The sequence below is a fragment of the Lemur catta genome, chromosome 7, assembly GCF_020740605.2.
Source record: "Lemur catta isolate mLemCat1 chromosome 7, mLemCat1.pri, whole genome shotgun sequence".
In the NCBI taxonomy this organism is placed as follows: domain Eukaryota; kingdom Metazoa; phylum Chordata; class Mammalia; order Primates; family Lemuridae; genus Lemur; species Lemur catta.
In genome coordinates this window covers 105,562,172-105,587,135 of record NC_059134.1, presented here as the reverse complement: position 1 = coordinate 105,587,135, position 24,964 = coordinate 105,562,172, and the positions used below count along the sequence as shown (strand labels likewise).

Sequence of the window (24,964 nt, the reverse complement as noted above, 5' to 3'; positions counted from 1 at the left end):
AGTGGGATTACATAACGTTTTTATTTTCTTATATGTGTTTTTCTATGCCTTCCAAATTTTTTCAGTGGAAAATGAAGTGTCTAGCACCTAACAGATGCTCAGTAAATGCAAACCCCTTTCTCCCTCAACGCCTCCTCCCTTCTCTGAAAGGACAAGAATTCTTCACACTCTAAATAATGGGGAAAACAAGAGGCCGAGGGCTTCCGGAGGACATCTCCTGCCTTGGGCAGGCACCTACTGAAGCTTTGCTCCTTCTGTGGGTGTGTGGCTGCAAAGCCTGCGATAGTTCAAGTACAGCTAATGTCTGACCCAGAGTCAGGGTAAGCAGCTTAGTAGGGGGCCTGGAGTGCCCCTGGGATCTGGGCGCTCTGTGTAGTCACCGTGCCTGGGCTGTGAGCTGAAATCCACAGGGGATCTGTTTCTGCTGAGGTGGCAAGGCCCCAGGAGATAAGAGTTCTGATGGAAGAAGCAAGCAGCACCCAAGCCCAGCACCCATGGCCCCACCCACCCTGCCCATTCTCACAGCCCTGGGAGGGGAGGAACACAGGATTTCCAGTCAGAAGGCCTGAGTTCCACTCCTACCTCTGGTACCAATTTAGAACCTCGGCAAGTCACTGCTTGGCTGAGCCTCAGTTTCCACATCCAAACAGCACGAAGACCCCTACTTCCTAATGTCTGTCCACGTTGGCTATCATCAGTACTGGTTCCCTTCCCTGGGGTCCCAAGTCAGAAGTTGAGAGTGGGTGACAAAGGATGTTTATTCAGGCTTGATTCCTTGATACAGCCATATGTGTAAAAATATATCATTTAAAGTCAAGAAAATAACAGTCAGGTTGGTGTGACCTGCCTTCCTCTCTTTGGCAGAGCCTTCCCAACTGGCCCCCTGCCCAGCGGCTTCCTTCGAAATCTTGGTGTGGAGGGCACAGGGTCACTTCTTGGCAGCCTCTGCCTGGGCTGCCAAGTCTGCCTCTTTCTGAGCAGCCAGGAACGTGGCTCGCTCCCTCTGGAAGGCTGCCAGCTCCTCCGCACTGAGGCTGCAGGTGAAGACAGACAGACGGTGAGCGGCCAGCCACTGGTGGGAGCTCAGAAGGCTCCGTGTCACTGTTTCAGAGCCCAGCTTGCCTGGCCCGTCTCCCTCCCTGGACTTCCCAGCCTCCACACCTTTGCTCATGTCTCCTCTGCCAGGAACGCCACCCCACGACCCCCACCACCCTCTGCCTTTTATTCCCTTATTAAAGCCCTATTCATCCTTTGAGGCCTCAGCTATACCCCAGTCCAGGTTAACTGGCCCTTCCTCTGTGTCCCCAAATACTTCGTTCAATGAAGAAGTCATGGGCTGTCCATGTGTGTCTGCCCCAGAACAGCAATCAGATTTACTCATATCTGTGCTCCCAGGAAAAGTAAAGATTTGAGAAAAGTCAGTTTCATCTCTGCTCTATGCTTAACCCCAGTCCTCTTGGGAAACAACTGTCAGCCTTGGCATGAGGTGTGACACAGCAGCAAGAGGCCGGTAAGGAGCTGAGTGATGTCCCTGTCCCTGCTGTTGTCTGGGCCAGATGCCTTCCCATCCAGAATCTTACTTCAAGGAAGCAATTCCTGAGGTCATCTGAAGCCCTGTGGTGGGAAAGGGGACTCCCACTGACCTCAGGAGCAAGTCTGAACTTGGCACAGCTCAAATGGTCCTTCCTACAGGTCCATGCCTCATACCATTGCCCACTCTGCCCTAGACTTCACACCCAGAGCACACTGAACTTGGCTTCCCTCTCTTACCTTCCGTCCTTCACAGGGATCTTCCCACTTCCTGCAACATTCGCCCTCAGTTCTTGACCCCCTTCTCTGGGTCTTTGCTTAAATGTTACCTCCCCCATGAAGCCCTCACTGACACACTAAGGAAAATCAGGAGCCCTCCTCTCTGCTCTCAAGACACCCACAGTTCTTTCATCAACATCGACCACCTGGCACTCCAACGCGCCATTTATGGATCTGCCTCTACGTCTGCACTGCGACTAACTCCTGAGTACGGTCACGCATGACTGCCTTATTCCTGGCTGTCTCCAATGTTCAGAACAATGTCTAATATGTAACAAGTGTTTAATAAATATATTCCAAATAAAAGAATGAATGAGGCCTCCCACCCCTACCCCATCCCCTAGAATCTAAGGTCCTTTGGCTCAAAAGCTGATTTTTCCACTGCAATGGGCCCTCTCTTCACTGCACCTCCCAGACACTCACTCCTTCACCACGCGAATGCCCAGGGAGCGGGCAGAGCCGATGATGGAGCGGACAACAGAGGACAGGGGTACGTCCTGCAGGGCGAAGGCGTCATCCTGAGCTTTGATGCAGGCAATCTCATACACATGCTTCACAGTCACCAGGCCTGCCACCTCTTTCCCTGGGAGGAAGGAACAAGTGGCTCTTCAGGTGTTACTGTTTCGTTTCAGAGCCCCCAGAATCTCAGGTGCCCAGCCTGGCCCTCACCTGCCTCCCGGGCCCCTTTCTCAATCCCAGCAGCTGCCTTCAGGAAATAGGAAACAGTGGGCTGTCCAATCTTGATTTCAAATGTCCTGTCAGGCTTAACAGAAAAAAGAAATATGAGAAGATCTCTTCCGGCTGTCCCACGCCAGGGAACTTCTAGCATCCTGTCCCCACTTCCTTCAACTCACTTTCCTATGGTGTCCCTCTAAAAGACCACAAAATCACAGGGAAAAAATAAATCTAAAGCAAACATCCTTGTCACCTCTACTTCAGGCCCAACTCTGCTCTAGAACCCCCCGAGAGGAGAAGGGGCAAAGGGAAGAACTACAATACGGCAGGACCACGTGGGCTCAGAAAAAATATGGTCTAGTCTTCACTGTGTAAATGGGGAAAATGGAGCTCAGTAATGGGAAGAGACTTGTTTGTGCCTAGTCAGGAGCAGAGTAGCAACCCCAAGTGACCAATCCCAGGGCCAAAGAAGAATGGGGGTTACGGGGTTGGGGGGGAGACAGAAACCGGGGATCAGAGTCCACACTCTGCACCTTCACAAAAATCTTGGTAGGCAGAGGAATGCCTTCTTTGATGTCCTTCGTCTTCTCGTTGAACTCTTTGCAGAACTGGTTGATGGACACACCTCGCTGTGAGAGACACAGGGAGTTAGTGCTCGGAGGAGAGGACGGCTTCCTGCCACCCAGAAGGCTCTGTCCGTTCCCTCCTTCATTTTCCCCTCTCTGTGTTCCCACCGTCTTTCCTCTACCCAGATTCAACTCCACTTTGTGTGCCAGATGATTTGTGTGCATCGTCCCACTTTATCCTCACAAAAGCATCTTGAGGCTTGAAGACTCTATTGATAAGGAAAACCCACATCTATTACTTGGCAGAGCAGCCACCTGAGACCCCCACAACTCACGGAAGTCCCGCATCAGCATGATACTAACCCATCACCTAATCTATTACCCGGCGGGCACCAGCCACCTGAGAGCCCACCCCTCGGACCACTGCAACTTAATAAAAGTGGGGAAAATCGGGTAGACGGGGCTCAGAATTTGGTGGTGAGACCCCCTCTAAGCCCGCCGGCGAATAAACTTGGATTCTGCGACTCTCCGTGTGCCGCTCGGTTTGTCCTCGGAACCACACGCTGTAACACTTGCTGTAACATTTGTAACTAAAACAAGGCCATAGAGCGTGTGAGCAGAGGCAAGCTCTGAAGCGAGACCACCCTGGCTCCAGAGCCCGCACCCTCCGTCCGCAGACGAGCCCCCCGCTCCGAGGCCTCCCACAGCTGGTTCCAGCCATGGCCGCACCTGACCCAGGATGGGGCCTAGTGGGGGCCCAGACATGGCCTGGCCTGCCCTCACGATGGTCCGGATCACGCCGCCAGGCTCGGGCTTCCTGAGGGCCCGAATGGCCCGGCTTAGCTTCGACATGACGAGGGGCTTCGGGCTTAGTTCAGCTCAGGACAGCAGCAAACGCGACGCTCTGGGCGCCACCATCTTGAGTCAGAGGTCAAGGGTCCTCACGTTAGGCCAGGACAGGTGAGGCCAACAAATAGCATCCGTGTTTCAGTCCCACCGCTCGCCAACTAGTAGGACGAGGGAGGCGAGAAAAAGAGAAAACACATTTAATTTGCCTTCTGCAGATAGGGGATGGACTGGATGGCCTCAGTTCCCACATTCTCTGACGAGCGCCCACAGGCACTACCTCGGACAGCTAAAGAGGAGGAGGGTGGGAACTGGAGGCCCGCACAGCATTGTGGGTGTGGTAGTTTTGACCCCCCCCCAGTGCAAGTCTGGCAGACTGCTATGCGCCGGGGCGCCATCTGCTGGACACGGCGATAATCCTAGGGTTTGAAATTAACCTGGAGCCCGTCTCTTTACTGAGTCTGCTTCCTCGCCTGCTGTTGAAAGGCAGTGTGGTTAAGAGTGTAGACCTTGGGAGCGAACTGCCCGGGTGCTCCTCCTTGCTGGCTGTGAACTTGATCAAGCTACTTAACTTATGCTCTGTTTCCTCCCCTGTGCAATGGGTATTATAATATGTAGCACCTACCTCAGGATCGTTGTGACGATTGAGTTAACAAAGTGCTTTAGAGCAATGCCTGGCACCTAGTAAGCATGTGCTATTATTATCTGTACAACGAAGACAAAATCTTCAGAGCTGTCATGAGGCTTAACAGGTCCAGAGCATTATCCATGACCAGGCAAATAAGCCAGCATCTTATTGTATCATTTAACTTGTTTTCTGAGCACTTACTATATGTCAGGCACTGTGCTAAGCACTTTAAGGGCATTATTATCTTATTTAATCCTCACAATGGCATGAGGTGAATACTTTTATTGTACCCCTTTTAGAAATAAGAAAGTTAAGACACAAAAGGGGGCCAATATTATCCCTTATTGAAAGGATTTGTTCTGTAAAATTTGGATTCAGTTAAAAGGCCACACTCAAGGATCCAGAAGGCCACATGTGGCCCCAAGGCTGTCGGTTCCCTGCCCTGATAACCAAGACTCCATACTGCCCCATCTAGGAAAATGAGCTAATCCATGTAAAACCACACTGTAAACTGTGAGACACATAAATTTTTTATTATGAATTCTTATTGGACTCCCACTAATTAAATGTGATTGTCCCTGCCTCTGAAGTCCGTCAAGGCCTTCATAACACCCAGCCTCATTACCCGTACCAAGACTCTGGAATCAAGCTGTAAAACCTCGGGCAAGATCATTAACCTCGCTGTGCTTCAGGTTCCCTTCTAGTAAAATGGAGCTAATAATATACCTGCTCACGAGAAATTGGTCAGTTCTGGTAAAGCGCTTAGAGGGCCTGGCCTGGAGCAAGCCAGACTGGGTCTGATTCATTTCTGTGTGCCCCACAGTGCAGTGAATCCTTTCTTACATTTTGTTTATTTGTTTTTAATTTGTATAAATTTGTGGGATACAAGTGCAATCTTGTTAGATGCATAGATTGTGTAGTGGTCCAGTCAGGGCTTTGAGGGTGTCCTTCCCCCAAATAATATACATTGTATCCATCAAGTATGGTAAGTAGTCTCTCCTCATCCGTCCCCTCCCGCTCCCTCACCCTCCCAAGTCTCCACTGCCTACTGTTCCGAGCTCTGTCCATTGCTTAGCTCCCACTTACAAGTGAGGACGTGCAATATTTGTCTTTCTGTGTCTGACTTGTTTCACTTAAGATAATGACCTCCAGTTCCATCCATATTGCTGCAAAAGACATGGTTCATGCTTCGTCCTGTTTTTAGGACTGAGTACTGTTCCATTGTGTATATTTACCGCATTTTCTTTCTGGACTGGACATACAGAAATGAGCAGGTGTGACGTCATCCTTGAGGGTCACACAGCATACAACAGTGGCTTTCTATCTTTGACATCGTGGCCAAAGACACACACACAGACATACACACAGGGGAACACCAGTGTCATGAGGCAGTTCACGTCTTTATGTGATGTACTCTGCTATTTTCTGTTCTAGTCCATTCTGTTTCATTCCGCATGCTGGCTGAGCCCTCGAATTCAATGCCATAGCCCACTGATGTGTCACCACCCTAGTCTGAAGAAAGCCTGAGCTACTGGGAGAGGAAACGAGTGAATAAAGAGACAGTTGTAGAGCAATGTGGCGGGTTCTTTGCGAGGTGCCAATGCCGTCGGTGGCACAGTGCAGAGACGGGCACTGTACTAGTCAGCTCCAGCTGCGTGACAAAATACCACAGACCGGGGCCTTAAACGGCAGAAGTTTCTTTTCTCACAATTCTGGAGGCCGGAAGTCCAAAAGCAAGGTGCCAGCAGGTTTGGTTTCTTCCGAGGCTCTTTCCTTGGCTTGCAGATGGCCACCTTCTGCCTGTGTCTTCATGTGGCCGTCCCTCTGTGCCCCGGCATCTCTACGCATCCATATTTCCTATTCTCATAGGGACATTAGTCACATTGGATTAGGGCCCACCCTAATGGGCTCATTTTAACTTAATCACCTCTTTAAAGGCCCTGTCTCCAAATACAGTTGCATATTGAGGTACTGGGGGTTGGGGCTGCAATATAGAAATTGTTGGGGGGACACAATTTGGCTTATAATTGGCACCTTCCCCAGCCTGAGGGAGGCAGGGGGAACAGGCAGAGAGTCGCAGGAGAGCGTGGGCGGCAGGGAAGTGTGTGTGCTGTGGTGTGGCTGGAGGGCGTGGTGTGAGCTAGGGAGTAGCGGCTGGAGAGGTTGGCAGGGGCCAGATCTGGAGGCCCTTGGATCCTGTACCACCGAGCGTAGACTTTAGCTTGCAGAGTGCTGAGTCTCAAGCATCAGTGCACAGCAGGGTCGCTGGGGCACTGTGACAAGTGCAGGGGTCCCTGGAGGGGAGATTCTAGAAAGCTGCATTTTAACCAGTGGCCCAGAGGGGCCAGACCCACACTCTTGGAAAAGAAGCTCTGGGCACCTTGACCAGCCTTAGACAGGGGCCTGACACTGGCTGAGTTAGAGAGGACAGATTGGAGGGGCAAGAATGGAGACAGAGAGGCCACTGGGGTGGCTGTCCTGAGTGTCCAGCCGAGAAATGATGAAGTCTGAACTGACAAGGATAGCATCTGCCTTTTGGGTAGCGCTCCCCACAGGCCATGAGCCAGGCCTGCGCTGAGCACCCTTCCTGGGCAATCTTGCCAATTTCTCAGGACAGTCTTGTGCGGTAGGCACCTTTATCATTGTTATTTCACAGTTGAGAGAGCTGAGGCTCAGAGAGGTGGAGAGACTTGCCCAAGGTCACACAGCTAGGGAGAGGGGTGTGTGTGTGTGTGTGTGTGTGTGTTGGGAGAGACAGACCTGGATCTCAGTCCTGCTCTCTGGACAGTCACAGAGGGGATGGCAAGATTGGTGGGGCAGGACTTGGTGACAAGTTGAATGCGGGTGATGAGGGAGAGGGATGAGCGACATGTGGGCAGTTCTAGGTCCCTAATTCTCCATGTTGCCAATCGAAGGTAGGAGGGGGCCCAGCCTCCACTCTCCTCTGCCTCCCCCTTCCCTGCTCCTCCCGGGGGCTCCCAGGTGCCAGGTGTGGGCTGGCCGTTGTCTGTGTGTGACAGATGCAAGTCTGCCAGGGCTTGTTATCCTTATCTGCCCATTTAGTGGCTGGAGGGGTTATTTTAGTGAAGTCTGTTCCCTCCTTTCCTGCAGCCAGGGTGTGAAGCCTCTGATGTCGTTCCTGGGCAGGTGCAGCCTTGGGGACCCACAGTCACCTGGGTGAGCAGTGGTCTCGGCAGGACTCTCTTTGACTGACTCTTTCCCTGACCACACCCAGCTGTCAAGCTCCACTAATTGGCAGCTGAGTTCTCTATTTCTGTATTTTCAGCAATACTCATAAACTGCTCCACAAACGGATCCAACCAAACTCAGACTCCCTTGAGGAAATGGTCCCCAGGGCTGGTGTTTGAGATTTGCTCTGAGTCCAGGAGGATCTTCCAGTGTCTCTTTTCCCAGCTCCTCTCCAGACCCCCCAGCCTGCAGCCCAGCCTGCAGCCCCAGAGTCTGTCCGTCTCCTCCCTATTGCCTTTCATCACAGCCTCCACTGTTTTGAGAGTGCCCTTGGGCTCGAACTTCAACTTCTCCACAACCTGTTGCAAATAAAATCAGTTCCTTTGGGGAAGGATTTGGAGCCCTCTCTCTTTTCTCTGTCTCACCCACTTCTGTCCCCAGGGGACATCTCAGCCAGGGTGCTGGTGCTGGCAGGAACAACACATGCTTCTCTCTGAGTGACACCCCCACTTTAGGAGCTGCATGCTTGCTGGAGGGAGGATGCAGCAGCCCCAGGTCTCCTCAGCTTCCCCAACTTCCTCCTGAGTGGAACCCCTGCTCCACATGCTGGGGCAAGGGTGACTGGCACCCTAGTATTCTCAGGGGCTCCATGCCCGAGGCTGAGCCTCCATCCCACCAGTGGGGGTTGAGTGGAAGAAGGGAGCCCCCACCTCCCAGTTCCACTCCCCCAGAACAGCCTCAACACCAGAGCCCTCTGGCCTGGAGCTGGGGAGGGAGCGAGCCCTGCAATCCTGGCTGCCCCGGTGTGGAGGCAATTTCCATCTCTTTCACTTCGCTGAGCTGGAACGGGGGAGCAAAGGGGTGGGCCTTGGTTTAAATCCCAGATTCCCTTTTTTTAACTGAGTTTTAATAGGTTTTGTTGATAAATGTTTCTTCATTTGCTGTATGCTCTTAGGACCATTTTTTAAATGGTTGTTTGTTTGTTTGTTTGTTTGTTTTAAACATTCACCAGTTTGCTTGGGGAAGGGGGTCGTCCTGCAGAGCTCCTCACTCTGTCGGGCCAGAAGTAAAACCTCAAAGTTACATTTTTCAAATTAACCCATATTCTTGCATTTGGCTACAGTTCATTCATTGTCATCAGTTATACACAATTTCTGTGTCTGATAGGGCATTGGATGCCTTATAACCTATGGATGGACTACCTTCAAGTCAGGCGCCCATCCATGGTCCAGTCAGATGTGAGGGAAAGGGGGAAGGGTCACCTGGTAATATGATGCCTGGTCCCACATTTCAGCAGGTGGTCACGCTGGGTGTGGTGGTCACAAGCTACGGATGAAAAGTATTTCAGTTTCTTCTCATCGAGGGGTGGAATCCAAGTTCCTCCCCTTGAATCTGGGCAGGCCCGTGATCACTTTGATCAATAGAGCAGAAATGACACTATATGACATTGTGGCTTTTGTCTTTGACTCTCATTGTGTTGGAGAATCCAGTCGCTGTGCTGCAAGAACACTCAAGCAGTCCTCTGGAGAGGACCACACGGAGAAGAACCGAGGCCTCCTGCTGGCAATCTGCACTGGCTTCCCGGGCACGCGAGTCAGCCTCCTTCAAAGTGGATCCTCCAGCCTTGTCAAGCTGTCTTATGACTATGCCCCCAGGTTTCCAGATTGAGAGGAACTGTAGCCGAGGAACCATACCTGAGATGCCTCATGCACACATGGACCTGATTAAGATGATGAGATTTTGGACTTCCAGCTAATGCAGTAATGGGGTGTGCGGTGGGAGGGGAGCCAGAGGGCAGTCTGTGGTAGCCAGCCTTGGAGATGCCCTTCAATGCTCCCTGCCTGCTGGCATGCTCACCCTTGTATAGGCTCCTGGCACAGTGGCTAGGGCTAATCTGTGCAACCAATAGTACATCACAGAAATGATGGTGTGTGGCTTTTGAAGCTAGCTTTAAAAAAAAAAAAAAGCCAGACACAATGGCTCACACCTGTAATCTTAGCACTTTGGGAGGCTGAGGCAAAAGGATCTCTTGAGGCCAGGAGTTTGAGACCAGCCTGGGCAACATAGCAAGACCCCAGTCTCTACCAAAAAAAAAAGACATTATAGCTTCAGTTTTGCTGTCTTGGCTCACTCACTCTGCGGGACCCAGCTATCATGTTGTGAGGACATTCAAGCAGCCCAAGGAGACATCTATAAGCAGAGGAATGGTGGCCTCTCATCAACAGGCAGCACTCACATGCTACTGCGTGAGTGAGTCTCCTGGGAAGGGGTCCCCGGGCCCCTGCTAAGCCTCCATATGATGACAGCTCCAGCTGACACTGGACTGCAACCTCATCAGTGACCCCAACCCAGAGCCACCCAGCTAAACTGCTCCAAATTTCTGACCATCAGAAACTGAGTAAGATGAGAGATATTTATTATCTAAGCCACTAAGTTTTGGGATACCTTGTAATGCGGAAACAGGCAGGCACTGAGCTGAGCTGTTTACAGCACCCTTTGGTTCAATCCCCACAATGACCCCAGGTGGGGTATCAAGAGTATCCTATATTCAAGCCATTAGCACTTTCATTATAAAAGGAGGCGTATGAAATGGGCGTGGTGGTGGCACCTGGAGTCCCAGCTACTCGAGAGGCTGAGGCAGGAAGATCACCTGAGCCCAGGAGTTGGAGGCTGCAGTGAGCTGTGACTGCGTGACTGCAGTACAGCCTGGGCAACAGAGCAAGACCTTGTCTCTAAGAAAAGATAAATAAGTAAATATAATGGGGCATAAATTATAACTTCCATCGCCTTCTAGACTAGAAGTCAGCAAACTTATTTTGTAAGGGGCCAGACAGTAAAGATTTCAGACGTCGAGAGCCATACAGACTCTCTCACAACTGTTAATACTCAACTCTGCTGCACGCAGTGCGTGAACGAGTGGGTGTGGCTATGTGCCCATGACACGCTATTTACACACGCAGATAGCAGGCTGGGCCTGGCCCGGGGGTTGTAGTTCGCTCACCCCTGTTCTAGAACTAAACATCGTCTCTGTCGCCATGGCACCTGTTGGGAGACAATGTAGTTGAGGAAGTTCCAGCTTTTCTCAGCCATTTCAGATTAAACTCGGTTCTTCTGAGCCCGCTGCCCTCCTCACTTCTCTCCTACTTAGGGTGGCCTCTCAGTCCAGGGACTTCCCTAGGGTCCTGGCACTGAGAGGAACAAGAGGACCAGTGTCCCTGGAGTCTGGCTGTCTTCATCGCCAGCTTCTACTGAGATGCCTGCATCTTACTGGCCTCTAATTGTCAATCCAGGTACCCTGAGCCACCCTCCTGTCAGCTATGAGACCCCTTAGGATACTCTAGCCTTCCTGAGCATTGCCATTTTGGGGCACAGAAATTTCAAGGCTTTCTCAGGCCACTGTGCATCTCTAAGACTCCAGGGACAAACCCACACACTGCTATTGTTCTGCCGCCAGGGCTTTCTTCCAAAGCCATAGCCTGAGGAGTGAGGCCAAGGTCTCCTCTGCTCAGGGTCCCCAGCTCCATCGGTGTGGCCTGTCTTTCCCCAACCCACCCTCCGCTCCAGCCCGGCCACAAAGGCAGAGCCCAGCATCTCAGCTCTCCCTCCCGCCTCCAAATCTCCTAGCCCAGGAAGAGTTTACTGCTGCCGCTTTCTGTTTTTTGAACATCTTTTCTTAACTAGATACACAACTGTTCTTCCAACTGTTTATGCCAGCCCCTTGTCTTCAGGCACTTGAACACAAGAATTAAAGAAATAAAGTTTTTATCTCATTCCTTTCTTTGTCTCTTTTTTGAAGCAATTGGGACAAGATCTAGACTGAAGAGAGAGAAGGGAGGGCAAACTGCAAAATCGTAATCCACCAGAGGCAGGTACCATTATTATTATTCCCGTTTTACAAATAAGGAACTGGAGGCCCAGAGAGGTTGGGAAGCTGCAGTTCTTGAGACAGAGCACTGGATTTAGAGCCAGAAGCCATGGCTGGGATGTGGCATCTGCATCTGTTGGTGGTGTCCCCACTCTTCCCTCCTCTACCTCGCTGGACAGCGCTGGGACTGGGACAACCCCTAGCTCCCTGAGGCCCCTTACGGTCCATGCAGCTCCAATCCCAGTGCTCCACCCCGGGAGAAACCACTGCCTGGTCCCACGAGTACTGGCAATCTCTCTCACATCAGCCGTGATGCAGCCCGGTGCCCTGTAGCAGCAGCACTGGGGCTCTGGTGAAATGTCAGCTCCATACCTGCCCAGCCGTGTGCCCTGGGCCAAGTTCCTCCCCCTGCCTGAGCCTCAGTTTCCTCATCTGTAAACTGGGGACTGTAATAGCAATTCAGTCCATGTTCCCTGAGGACCTGCTCTGGCCGGCACAGTGCTGAAAGCCTGGGGGACAAAAGGGAGCCAGACCGTCCCAGCTTGCCCGTACCTATGGGGGCTGAGCACACCTGCACAGAGGTGGGCGTGCTGCAGGCCTTCAGCGACGGAAGCTATCCTGTGGTGCAGCCAGCAGTCCGGCCTGCTGGTGGCAGCCTCTCAGGGAGTTTCTCTCTGACTAATGAGTGCCTTGCTCCCTAGAGGACGTGCTGCTGGCGGCCTCCGTGTGTCATCTAGCTGCCGGGGCCCCAGGACAACTGGCAAAGCAGTTGGTATCCTCGACTAGTTTTAGGTGGGGGGATTAGTGGAATAGATGTAGTGGGGCCCAGGGGGAGTACACCGCGAGCTTCACATGCAACAAGTTGGTGGCGGCAGAGGCTCGCTCTCAGGAATGTGTGGGGAAATTCCCACATGTCCTTCATGGTGGCAGCCAAAAGCCATCTCCTCTGTGCAGCCTTCCTTGATTTTTTCATACCTCCCACCCTCAACGACCAAAGACTTGTTCTGGAACTATAACTTCGCCCTTATAGTTCCAGACCAAGAGATACTGAGCAGCAAGGACCTTATTTGATGCTCATAAGTTTTTCCTGTTCTGCACCTCTGAGCCTCCATCATGCCGCCCCCATTTACTACAAGGTATAGAAGTTAGGAGCTGAGGCTTAGGAGTCACTCAGAAAGCTGAGATCCCCTCTTGGCCGTTTCTAGGAAACTACAAAAAGCTAGTCACTTTAGAAAAATCTGTCTCCTTTCTGTAAAACGGGCAATTATGGTGCCTGCCTCCCAGGGACCGCAGGGTTTCATGTGCTCTAACAACTGATAGCAGAGATACACGGCACGCCCCAGGCCCAGAAGGGCTGCGCTCCCCCAAAGGTCTCCTTCCCCTTTGTGGCGTCTCCGATGCTGTGTGCACGCTGGCGGGAGGGGAGAAGGCGGGCGGACACCAAGGCCCGGGGCCGGCCGGAGGTCACCCGGCGACAAAGTGGCCAAGCTGGGGTGGAAACAGGTCTGCGACTCTGGTCACCTGCGGCTGTTTTCCTGCGCCTCCACCGCCGCGCGCACCCCCTCCGCCCGCTCCAGTACTTTCCTTCTCTCCTGCTGGTCTTCTCGCTTCTCGAATTGCGTGGCTTCGCCATGTGGGAGGAGGCGGGGTCCGGGGCCGGGGGTGGGGAGACCCCGGGCCTGAGGTTGGGGAAAGGGGCCTCCAGCCCAATGTGAGGGCCCGGCCTACGGTGGGGAGGGGCGCCGGGGTCTCTGGGAGAACCCGGGAGTCCCCGGGGCGGGGTCTGGGGAGCCCGAATGGGGGAGGGGTCGCGTGGATTACTGGGGAGTCCCTGAGCCAGAGAGGAGGGGCGAGGGAGTCCCACAAATAGTGGTGGGCGGGGCTTCCCTGGGGCCGAGGGCGGTGCTCGGGGAGGGGTGTGGTCTCCCGCGAAAGGGCGGAGCTCCGCCGACTAGGGCTAAGCTTCGCCGCAAGGGGCGGAGTCTGGGTGAGGCGGAGCTCTCTTGGGGGCGGGGAAAACGGGGCGGGGCATCTGGACAGGGGGCGGAGCGTGGCGGTTCGCGCTCATCCCCCTCCCCCGGCCCCGGGTGTCCCCGTGACGAGGCAGCGCGGAGCCGCCGCGGGCCGGGCCCATCCCGCCGCAGCGGCCCCGGGCCGAACAGGGGCGAGGCGGGGAGGGAGCGGCGCCCAGCGGGCCCGGAGCGCAGCCAGGTGAGCTGCAGGGGCGGAGGGGGCGGAGGCTGCGCCGGGCGGGCCTGGGCGGGCGCGGGGGGCGTGTTTGCGTGTCTGGGGGTGACGGCGGGAGTGGGTCCGAGGGCAGGCGCCTGTGGCTGCGCGCGTCCGCGCGTCCCTGCGGTCGCGGGTGCGGTGGGCTCTACGCCCGTCCGGGCACTGCCCGCGGGGCTCGGGCTGTGCGGGGCCGTGTGCGTGCGCGCGCGTGTTCCGTGGAGGGGCCGCCGGGTTGTATCTGCGTATGCGCTGGGCCGTCGCTGTGCCCGCCCGGGGCGCGGGGCGCGGGCCCGCCGGCGCAGTCCCTCCCGCGCGGGGATGTTTTCCAAACGGGCTGCCTGCAGGAGACGAGCTCTGCTGCAGCCCGGGCGGCGGGGGCAGCGCCTCCCCCGCAGGCCTCCGGAGACCCGGGCGGCCGGGCCGCAGACACACACCTGAGGGAGGGAGAGGCGCGCACCCAGGGGGAGCCTGTTGGCCTGGCCGCAGGGCGAGGTCAAGGTGGGGAGACTGAGGCAGATGGATGGTGAGGTGGAGGCGGGCAGACAGGCAGAGGATGGGAAGAGAGACAGCGAAAAGGACAGCGGCTGGGAGGACAGAAAGTCATTGAGAAAACAGAGGCCTAGACCGCACAGGGGCAGAAAGATTAAGATGGATAGATGGAGTCAAAGAACCTGACAGCGGAAGTAGCTCAGAGGTTCTGGGGCTAAGAACTAAACCCAGGAACTGAGTCTGAGGTGAGGGGTAAGGACCCCCAGCTCTCGGGATGCTCCTCTTCCAAGCACATCCCAGACTGGTGTCTTGGCTAAAAAGCACCCTCTGGCCACCCCAAGTTGGTCCATCCCTCTGGCACCACCAAATATCCTGACCCCCAGACTGTGCCACCCTCCCTCTTGGTTCCATCCCACCCATCTCCTCTCCCTGGCATCCCAGCATCCCAGGGCAGTTTAGGGGAGGTCGAGGTGAAGTGGTTACCATAGCAACAGAGGCAGTGAAAGGTCATTGTTGCCTTAGCCTAGGTGGCCCTGCAGTAGGCTGGAGCGGGGACTGAGGGGGGCTGGGAGGGGGAAGCTGCAAAGCTCTTTTCTCTCTCACTCTGCCCAGAATGGTGCTGGAAGGAAACCCTGAAGTGGGGGCCCCTCGAACCTCAGACCTCCAGCACCCTGGGAACAAGGGCTCTTGTGTCCTCTCCTCTCCCGGTGAAGATGCACAGCCAGGCGAGGAGCCCATCAAATATGGCGAGCTCATCATTCTGGGGTGAGCATCCCTGGTGTGGGAGGGGCAGGGCTCCAGGCACCCCCAGGGCAGCCAGAGCAAGGGTCCCAGCCCCCACAGGGCCTTCTGTGTTTGTCCCTCCTCATCTTCCCAGCTGAAAGACAAAAGTGACCGAACCCACTTCAGTTCATAAGTATGATATTATCTTCTCATTTTCCACAAATTACTGAGACAACTCTAACTGCCCAAGTTTCTGATCAGATGAGGAGAAAGTAACACCAGCTGCCTTTCGTGATGCCCTAGTGTGTGGTGTGGGGTGAAGGGCTCTGATTCTGCAGCCAAACTGCTTGGTTCAAGTCCTGCCTCTATGGGTTGCTGAGCTTCCCATGCCTCCACTTGCCCATGTTGCAAACAGGGATGACAATAACCCTACCTCGGAGGGTGTCGGAAGGAATGAGTGAGGTCATTTCTGTAAAGTACGTAAACAGTGCCCAGCACGTAGCAAGTGTTCTGGGAGGCAGGCCTGTGCCAAGCCCTTTCATGGACATTATTTCATTTCAATCTTCACAAAGATGCTGTGAGGAAGGAGGTGAGGAAACCGAGGCTCAGAGAGGGGAAGTGACTGGCCCAAGGGCACACAGCTGGTAAGTGGCAGGGCTGGGATTTGGACCCAGGTCTTTCTTACTCTAGGTCTAGTGCACTTTAAGCCACAGCTGACCCTCATGCTGCAGATGAGCGAGCCGAGGCCAGGAGAGAGGGAGTGACGTGGGTTGGTGGCTGAGCAGTCCTCAACGCTCTTGGTCTTTGCCTGACCAGGATTCCCACACCATCCACTCAGCTCTTCCCCCAGGCCCTTCCTCCTCCTCCATCCAGGTCTCCTTTGGGTCTCTCTCTGCCATCAGTCCTGAGGAAACTATTTGATAAGCTCTATTTTCATTATGAGGATTATTAAGAAATCATAATGGCTACTGTTTGTTGACATGTATGTGCCATGTGTTTTTTTTAAGAAAATAAGGAGAGCTAATGCTTATCAAGGGCTTGCTATAAAGATGCCAAACTCTGTGCCAAGCATTTTTAAATGCTTTATCTCATTTAGTTATCAAAATGAACCTGTGAGGTAGGTCCTGAAAAATTATCCCGGTTTTACAGAGGTCACCTGCTGAGTAGAAGAGCTGGGCTTATGCCAGGTCCACCTGCATCCCGAGCCTGTGTCCCAAACTACCCCCCCAGGGCCTGCCCCCAATACATGGGAAGAGCTCACAAGGGCAAAAGTGATGCCCTCTTGGGAGTGCTTGCGTGCGAAAAGCAGCTGTTTCTCACCCCAAAGGCAGGGCTGGCCTTCCAGCCGGGGGCAAAGCCACCGGTGGGGGACACTGCAGACCCAAGAGTGTGACCCCCTTGACAGCCCTCCACAAAGCAGTGAAGCCCCACTCCGGCTGCGCGTCAGAGCTGCCCGGAGAGCGCATTGAAAATACACATTGACAGGCCCATTCAGGCCTCCAGAATCAGAGTCTAGTGGGACCAGGGACCTGGGTTTTAACAAGCTCACCAGAAGATTCTGATTCAAGTGGTCCTCATCTGTATTTGGCAGCTGTCACCCCCTGTTCTGAAACCCTCATGGCTCCCCACTGCTTACAGAATAGCGTCCTCGGCCTGGTGTTTAGGGCCTTTCTACCACCTTCATCTGCCCCACGGCACTTTACCACCCAAGTCACCATTCCCCATCTCACCAAACCCAGCCGGCCCTGGGGCCTTTGCTCGGGGGAGCCTCCGTGGGGAAGGGCTTCGCAAGTCTGGAGTCAGACAGACCCGGCTCAGATCCGCACTCTTTACCTCGCTAGCCTGAGGCAAGTCACTTTACCTCCCTGAGCCTCGATTTCTCTCATTTGTAAAATGGGAAGAATGACCCTTGCCTGGCAGGACGTCCCTCAGATTCCATTAGGTGATTAATGATGTGAAGGACCAGGAACACGAAGGCATTGGTACATGGCAGCGATCAAAGCTGTGACTCACTCCCTCTTTGCCTCTTACAATCATTCCCTCCGGACAAGAGCTGGAAAGGAAGGTGGAAATTTGGCATGTGTGGATATATGGAGGTAGTGGCATTGTGGGTCTAGTTTTTCTTTCATTTTGGTTTCTAGTTGTAGTGTAACAAATGACAGTTTGCTACAGGTGAATCCTTTCTAGTTCTTCAAGACCCAATAGGTGTCTGGTCCTAAGGCCAGAATTCCCTTCCCCTCCTCTGGGCCTGTGGCATAGTGGCCTGTGCCTGGGTCATGGCAGGTGGTGTCTAAGTTCCTGGAGCAGCTCAGGGCCCCTCCACTGAGGGCACAACTCACCCCTGGTGCGTCACCTCTGCCACCCCAGCACCCATCCAGGCACGGCTCAGGTGTCCAGGCAATACGTGCTTAATTGAATGAAAGGCCTTTTGAAACTGTTCCAATACCCACTCCGACTCCCCAGTGCCCTGGGTTGTTATTGTAGGATCTTCCGGTTCCGGGTGGTTCTAGAGCTTGTTTATTAAGGTAGGATCTGCCCAGAAGTTGGCAGTTTGGGTCACGTCTCATCGGGGGCTCACTGCCTCTCCTTCTCTCTCTCCTCCCCTCTCTCCTCCTGAAACCCCTTCTTCTTAACTCCCCACCTCCACAGCTACAATGGATGTTTGGCAAGTGGGGACAAGGGCCGCCGGCGAAGCCGCTTGGCACTGAGCCGCCGGCCACATGCCAACGGAGTGAAGCCAGATGTCATGCACCACATCTCCACGCCGCTTGTGTCCAAGGCAAGCACCTGACCTGTCGACCTGGTGCCAGACCTGCCCTCCCTGCCCAAGGCCCGGGTCTTCAGCCTTCCCGGTCCTCCCTGCCCTCAGCTCTGTTGGAATGGGGGGCCACTGTGTCATCATTCACTGCCCACTGGGCTGTGCGAGAGAAAGGGTGGTGACAGGAAGTCCTTTGTAGTGTGTGCAGTCCTTTACAGTTGGTAAAATGTTTCCTTGACCACCAGACCCCATTCATTGGATGGAAATGAGCAGCATCCTCTTAGAGGCAGCTAAGGTTCAGAGAGGGGGATGTGACAGTCACACAGAATGCCAAAGGGAAAACCTTTGGCTCGAGAGGATTTGGGTTAGAATTCAGCCTCCGCTGTTTTCGGCTGTATGCATTTAGGCCAAGTGCTCTCTGACCTGCAGTTCCCTCGGCTGTCAAATGGGACTAATAACCCCATTCTTGGGGTGGCCGTAGGGGTCAAATCAGGTAACCCGTGTAAAGCACCTGCTGCACAGGCTACCCTCTGCAAAGGTGGAACCTGAGCTCCAGCCTCTGCCTCAGAGGCTTACACTTCTCACGGGCACATGCCCTGGAAAGTGACTTCTTTCTCCCCACCAGGCACTGAGTAACCGTGGCCAGCACAGCATCTCATACACACTGTCCCGGAGCCACTCGGTCATAGTGGAGTATACGCACGACAGTGACACAGACATGTTCCAGGTATGCTCAGGCTCCTCCACAAACCTGGCCTCGGGCCACTAGGCCTCTAGGCTCCGCAGACATTCCAGGCTGAGGCCTGGGAAAGATGCTTTGGGGCACTTGCGTAGTCGACTGCTCTTGGGATGAGGATGCGGGATGTCCCAGTGTGGGCTGTTGAATTTCAGAGTCACACAGCCAGTCTGTGGCTGCATCGAGACTCCCAGACTGCGGGAGGCCATATAGCTCGGAGTTCAGGGTACGGGTGTGAGAGTCGTATGGCTGGGTTCAGATCCCAGCTCTGTCACTTACCACTGGGTGACTTTGGCAAGAGTCATTTAAGTTCTCTGGGCCTTGGTTTCCTCATCTGGAAAGTGAGGCCGTAACAGTGCCCACCCATGGCAGATTAGCTGAGCTATCGCACATAAGGTGCGTAGCAGGGTGCCTGGCGTATAATAAATACGTACTACAAACGCTCTATTTGCTGCTAACATCTGAGCACCCTTCTACTGTTCGATCAGCAAATCAACTAGTTTTTGTTGAGTGGGGTGCTCCCCAGCACTGTGGGGTGACAGAGAAGGAGAAGTTCCAGACCATGGCTTATGGACTTGGACACCCCACCTGGGAGCCCAGAGGGCCCGGGCAGTTGGTGCTGTCCCACCCCCAGGGCCTGGTGGCCTCACTGTCTGGCCCTGCGTGCAGAGAGCTGCTGGTGTGCTGGGGTGGGAAGCTCAGGAGACTTCCCTGTGCTCATATAATCCCTGGGCTTGCCCCCTCTTTTCCGCAGATCGGCCGCTCCACGGAGAACATGATCGACTTTGTGGTAACAGACACGTCCCCTGGAGGAGGGGCCACTGAGGGCCCTTCTGCCCAGAGCACCATCTCCCGCTATGCCTGCCGCATCCTCTGCGACCGCCGGCCGCCCTATACAGCCCGCATCTACGCTGCTGGCTTCGATGCCTCCAGCAACATCTTCCTTGGCGTGAGTGAGCCCCCAGGCAGGGAACAACTCTTCAGCGGAGAGTGAGCCAAGGGCTAGGCTGGGGAGGTACAGCATCCTGAGGTGATGGACCACCCCACAGTAACCCTAAGGATGACCCAGGCAGAGATTAGCAACCTCACTTAACAAATAAATGAGCAAAGTGAGGCTCAGAGAGGTCAGGTGATGCCCAAGTCATGCAAGTTCAATGCCTGTCCTCTCGGCCATCTCTGAACTTGAGGGTAGAGCAGCAGCCCTCTGGTGTGCAGCCTGCTGGGGGGCCTCTTGGGGATGTGATCTGACCCCTAATGTGGTCCCAGGAGCGGGCAGCCAAATGGCGGACCCCTGATGGCTTGATGGATGGCCTGACCACCAATGGAGTCCTGGTGATGCACCCAGCGGGCGGCTTCTCCGAGGACTCGGCTCCGGGTGTCTGGCGAGAGATCTCAGTCTGCGGGAATGTGTACACGCTGCGGGACAGCCGCTCAGCCCAGCAGCGGGGCAAGCTGGTAGGTGGCCTGCTCTGTTCTCCACCCCCATCCTTGCCCGGCCCTTACAATCTGCCCGTACCCCTGCCCAAGCCAGGAGTGATCTCCAGCCCTTCTGCCCAAGGGAACCCCAGCAAGCTCCATCTGGGGGAATCCCAGGCTCAGAGAGTTCTTGGCATGTGCCACTTGCCCCACAGATAGGACCAGATCTGCGTCCCTAAGTGTAGTCTGTGTACCACTGGGGGACCCTGGGGAACACTGAAGTAGAGCACACACAAGCACCCCGTGCCGTACCAAGCGGCTCTGAGACTCCTGGCAGCTTAAAAACTCACACCCTCTTAGGAGGGTGACACTTGGCCTTGTGTGAGCAGTTTACAGCCCGGCGTGTTAGCAGTCCGTAGAGTGTCTGTCACGTTTGGACGGGTTTAGCTTTAGTCTTCTCTCCCAGCAGGAAAGGGCCCTTGGAGTCGCTCTGACACAGGTGGCAGTGGAAGGCCCACAGGGTACAGATCAGAGCTAAGGGTGGGAGCTGGGCGTGAGTCCTAGAGATAGGCAGGGCCTTGCCCGAGGCCACTTGGCCATGCTCCTCAATTGGGCCACGCAGAGGTATTCCTGGGTATAAGCACAGCCCGCAAAACCTCAGGGAGAAGCGTGGCTTATCTTTTTAGAGCATCAACACTACTGGGAGGTTTGGGGAAGCATTCGTTTTTAAAACTATGAACATGAATGTTTCATACACTCGTTGAGCACCCACTATGTGCCAGGCACCATTCCAAGTGCTCATATTGATTGATTCGTTTGATCTTCATGAGAACCACTTGAGACAATGGGAGGGGGCCTCCATCTTGAGGATGAGGAAGCTAAGACAGAGAGAGGTAAAGTTGCTCCCCCAGGGACACACAGCTAGTAAACGGTGAGGCCGGAACCCAAACCTGGCAGTCTAGCTCCAAAGCGTTTGCTTTTAACCACAGTCCCTGGACAGCCGCTGTGGGCCAAGTATCCAGCATGCCCAGTGTTCCCTGCCCCTGCCATTGGGGGGCACTTTGGAAAACATTTTGGGAAAATCTTGTTTTGGTCCAGACCTCCTGATTAGGCAGATGAGGAAACCAAGTCCTGTGCCCTGTTGGGAGCGAGGGCCAGCCCATGCTTGGGAGAACTGCTGCCCTCAGACGTGGCCTTCCAGCCCATCCTGCTGGCCCAGGGTGCCCTCTCCCGGGAGGCTCAGGGGGATGGACGGGCGGCTTGGCTGGGGGCCTCCTGGGCAGTAAGGCCCTTCTGCTGCCTCTGCAGGTGGAAAACGAATCCAACGTGCTGCAGGACGGCTCCCTCATCGACCTGTGCGGGGCCACGCTGCTGTGGCGCACGCCAGCGGGCCTGCTGCGGGCGCCCACGCTGAAGCAGCTGGAGGCCCAGCGGCAGGAGGCAAATGCTGCGAGGCCCCAGTGCCCCGTGGGGCTCAGCACCCTGGCCTTCCCCAGCCCGGCCCGTGGCCGCACGGCACCCGACAAGCAGCAGCCCTGGGTCTATGTCCGTTGCGGCCACGTCCACGGCTACCATGGCTGGGGCTGCCGGCGGGAGCGGGGCCCCCAGGAGCGTGAATGTCCTCTCTGCCGCCTCGTGGGGCCCTACGTGCCCCTGTGGCTCGGCCAGGAGGCTGGCCTCTGCCTGGACCCTGGGCCCCCCAGCCACGCCTTTGCGCCCTGTGGCCACGTCTGCTCTGAGAAGACTGCCCGCTACTGGGCCCAGACACCGCTGCCCCATGGCACCCATGCTTTCCACGCCGCCTGCCCCTTTTGTGGAGCCTGGCTCACCGGCGAGCATGGCTGTGTCCGCCTCATTTTCCAGGGGCCACTGGACTAGGCTCCCCGGGGCCCCCTGCTGCTGTGCTCACCTACCCACCCAGGACCCCACCTCCTGCAGCCCAGAGGGAGCTCTGCATGTGGGACGCTAGCTGCTGGCACGTGGCCATGCGAGATGAACATGTTGGATGGGCTGTGCCCTTCCCCCTAAGTCTGGAGGTCCCCAGGATCTCTCTACCCCGTCACCCCGTCATACTGATGGGGCCTTCAGCACCAGCTCTGCCCTGGGCCGATGGAGGGAAGCCCAGCCCCATGCCCCTGCCCTTCCGGGGCCGTCCCGCGTCATGCCGCCTACACTGTGTGCCCCTGGGGGGGTGAAGGGGCCAAGGACCCCTGACCCCCAGCTTAGGCTGGCTGTGCCCTGAGCCTGCCAACCCAGTTCCAGATATTCATCCCTCCTGCTGCTACCCTGGGTTCTTCTATAAACCTCGCTGCTCAGCTGCCCGCCCAAATCCCACGTGTCCCGCATGCGTGCAGTGCCTCCAGCCTGGAGCCAGTGCTGGGTAGATGGCAGGCTGGGACTGGCATTTGCTGACAGCCATTATAGGCTGGACTCCATGCCAAGTGGGCTCTGGGGACACAGGGACAATCAGACCAGCCCCCCGGCCTCCACCCAGGGGCAGAGTTCACAGTCTAGTGGAGGACCGACAAAGTTGCCAAATGACAGCACAGCTTCCTGTGCTCTAGGATCAGAGAATGGTCAGGGCCTGTGGGGCAGTCCTCACTGGTGGTGGGGGAGGGGGCTTCGCAGAGGAGGTGGCTTAGGAGCTCAGCCTCGATGGCTGCTCAGAATCTTCCAGGTCCACAGGACGGGAAGGGTGCTCAAGGCAGAAGGGAGGGCCTGCACAGGCTCGGGTGTCAGCAAACAGGAAACTGAGGGACGGATTCAGGGCAGCTGGCGCATGGGGGGAGCTGCAGGGGGCAGGGAGGGGGCTGGAGCGAGAGGTTGGCCCTGACGACTGGAGAAGATGCTGGAGGATTCTGAACCTCATTTTGAACGGTCAGGAGTCAACAAAGGAGGGATGCGCAGGTCCAGAGCGTTGGCTGTGACACAAGGGCTATCGTTCCTGAATGCCCACCTTGTGCCCCACGCTGTGCCAATGATAATAATAACTGTGCTCACTGAGCACTCACTAGGCACCGGGCTCTGCTTCTCCGAGGTTTTCTTAATCCACAGTGACCCCAGGAAGGGCAGTGTTGCCATTTGTGTTTACAGGGAGATTAAGGCACATGCTCCAAGTCACATGGCTAGAAAGTGGCCAAGCCAGGCTTGGAACCCACGGCTGCCCGTCTGGCATCAGAGCCCGGCCCTCCCCACCGCACCGTGCTGCTTTCCTTCCGCACGAGCAGGGTTTTGGAGACTGGACTGGTGGACACTCACCTGCTCCATGCCCAGCCCCAGGCAGGGCCCCCCACGGTGAGCAAGGCCCCGCCTCCCGGCCTGCTGGTCTGAGGAGGGATCTGCATGTGCCCGTGCTGGAAGGGACCACCGTGCTGACGCCTGCACCCAGGCCAGCTGCAGCGGGCTGGCAGCCAGGCCAGAGGAGGGAGAAGGCCCAGTGAGGACCTGGGGCTTGAGCTGTGTCTTGCATGGCGCGGTGTCTCCAGAGGAAGGAGGGGCTGGGAGGGCAGCCCAGGTGACGGGAACAGCACGATGAGGTGCGGCAGGAAAATGCTTGACAACTAGTGAGCCCCGTGTGGACAGCGGCAGGAAAAGGGAATGGGGTGGGGATGGTTGCCATGGAGGCCGAGTCTGAACTGGCCTTCTAGTCATCCTGGCTACAGGTCACTTCTCCCTGTGAGCCAAGGGCCAGGCTGGGGTGTTGCTGGGGTTGCCCCCAGACCATGCCTGGAGGGGGCAAGCCAGGAAGATAGGTAGACATGTTCTGGAGATGGGAAAGGCCTGACCTGGGCATTGTCCCCAGTGGAAGACAGATGCCATAGCCTTGGGAGGGACCTGGCCAAGGCCACACAGCTGGCTGGAGCCAGAGAGACCAAACCTGGGCTTACTGAGAGGACCCTCTGTCCTCTCCCCACCTGTGCGGGTGCGGGGAGAGGGGGATGTGGGCAGACCCTTGCTTCTGAGCATCGAGCATCACACTGCTGCAACAGGGCGGGGGGGGGGAAGCTGGAGTGGTGTGCGAGCATTTCAGCCTCCCCACCCCCAAAACACTAGAAATCCAGCTCTTCCCAGGTCTTCTCCTTTCTGACCCAGTAGGGAACCAGGCAGGGGGGCACTGTCATCCCCTTTCCAGAGGGGAACCTCAGGCTCTGGGAGCAGAGACAAGCGAAGGGCACCAGCCTGGTGCTGGCAGAACTCAGACGTGTTGGTGGAGGGGGTCAGAGGGCCCTGGGTCTGACCCCAGCTTGCCCCAGCTCTGCCCTTGCCAGCTATTGGAGCCTCAGTTTCCTCAACTGTTAAATGGAATAACAGTCCCTACCTCACCAGGGGGTTGCGCATGTGTGGAGGGAACCTGTAACGCAGTAGACACTTAATGTTACGTCCTCACCTGCCCCTTTTTCATTCCCGTGGGGAAGAGCCAAGGCTGGCAGGGTTATGACTTCAGTGAGGAGACTGCTTTGCGTGCGTGCGTTTGTGTGCGTGTGTGCGTGTGTGTGTGTGTGTGTGTGTGTGTAGGGCAGGAGGAGGGGACAGCGTGGTGGAACGTCGGAATAAAGTAGGCCGCAGTTCAGGGACACCTGAGGACATGCTGTGTAGCCTTATGGAAATCAATGAACCTCTTAGCCTGTTCCTCCATGTGTACAATGGGTAAAATGATGGTATCCTCAGGGTGTTTAGAAGAATTGAATGAGATCCTCCATGTCGGGCTGCTAGCAAGGGCCCGCAGTGAGTGCCCATATTAGCTGTGATCACGACAATGTGAGCATGCACCTTGGTCGCAGGTCCCAAGAGAACGGATCGTTTGCTGGCCCGAGCTGCCCCCTGGTGGCGGCGGGCAGCACTACCTCCTCTGCCTGTGTACATTTCACTCCGCGCCGGTCAACTTTATACCCCTTACAAAGACCACGAAAACCGAGGCACGGGAAAGAAGAGGGGTGACTCAGGCCTAAGGGCGTAGACCAACTTATTGAGCTCCCCCGTAAAGCGACAGTCATCATCAAAGCCGACAGCTAGGAGCACTGTTGGGCCACGCAGG

General features: G+C 55.6%; 2 protein-coding genes across 4 annotated transcripts; one reads left to right on the top strand and one right to left on the bottom strand.

The window, feature by feature from the left end:
* Positions 1 to 740: 740 nt before the first annotated feature.
* MRPL11 (mitochondrial ribosomal protein L11) lies at positions 741 to 4,000 on the bottom strand. The gene is made up of 5 exons (XM_045556831.1): positions 3,780 to 4,000; positions 3,018 to 3,113; positions 2,479 to 2,572; positions 2,233 to 2,392; positions 741 to 1,034 (listed from the first exon to the last, which is right to left on the bottom strand). The coding sequence occupies exons 1-5, from the start codon at positions 3,900 to 3,902 to the stop codon at positions 929 to 931; spliced, it is 579 nt and encodes a 192-aa protein (XP_045412787.1). The 5' UTR covers positions 3,903 to 4,000; the 3' UTR covers positions 741 to 928.
* Positions 4,001 to 13,667: 9,667 nt separating this feature from the next.
* PELI3 (pellino E3 ubiquitin protein ligase family member 3) lies at positions 13,668 to 22,943 on the top strand. Of its 3 annotated transcripts, XM_045556828.1 has the most exons (8): positions 13,668 to 13,789; positions 14,909 to 15,061; positions 15,592 to 15,663; positions 17,669 to 17,798; positions 18,403 to 18,504; positions 19,268 to 19,462; positions 19,780 to 19,968; positions 21,238 to 22,943. In XM_045556828.1, the coding sequence occupies exons 2-8, from the start codon at positions 14,910 to 14,912 to the stop codon at positions 21,805 to 21,807; spliced, it is 1,410 nt and encodes a 469-aa protein (XP_045412784.1). In that variant the 5' UTR covers positions 13,668 to 13,789; position 14,909; the 3' UTR covers positions 21,808 to 22,943. The 3 variants fall into 3 exon arrangements, with proteins under 3 accessions (XP_045412784.1, XP_045412785.1, XP_045412786.1); XM_045556829.1 differs by lacking the exon at positions 15,592 to 15,663; XM_045556830.1 differs by lacking the exons at positions 14,909 to 15,061; positions 15,592 to 15,663.
* The last annotated feature ends 2,021 nt before the right edge of the window (positions 22,944 to 24,964 follow it).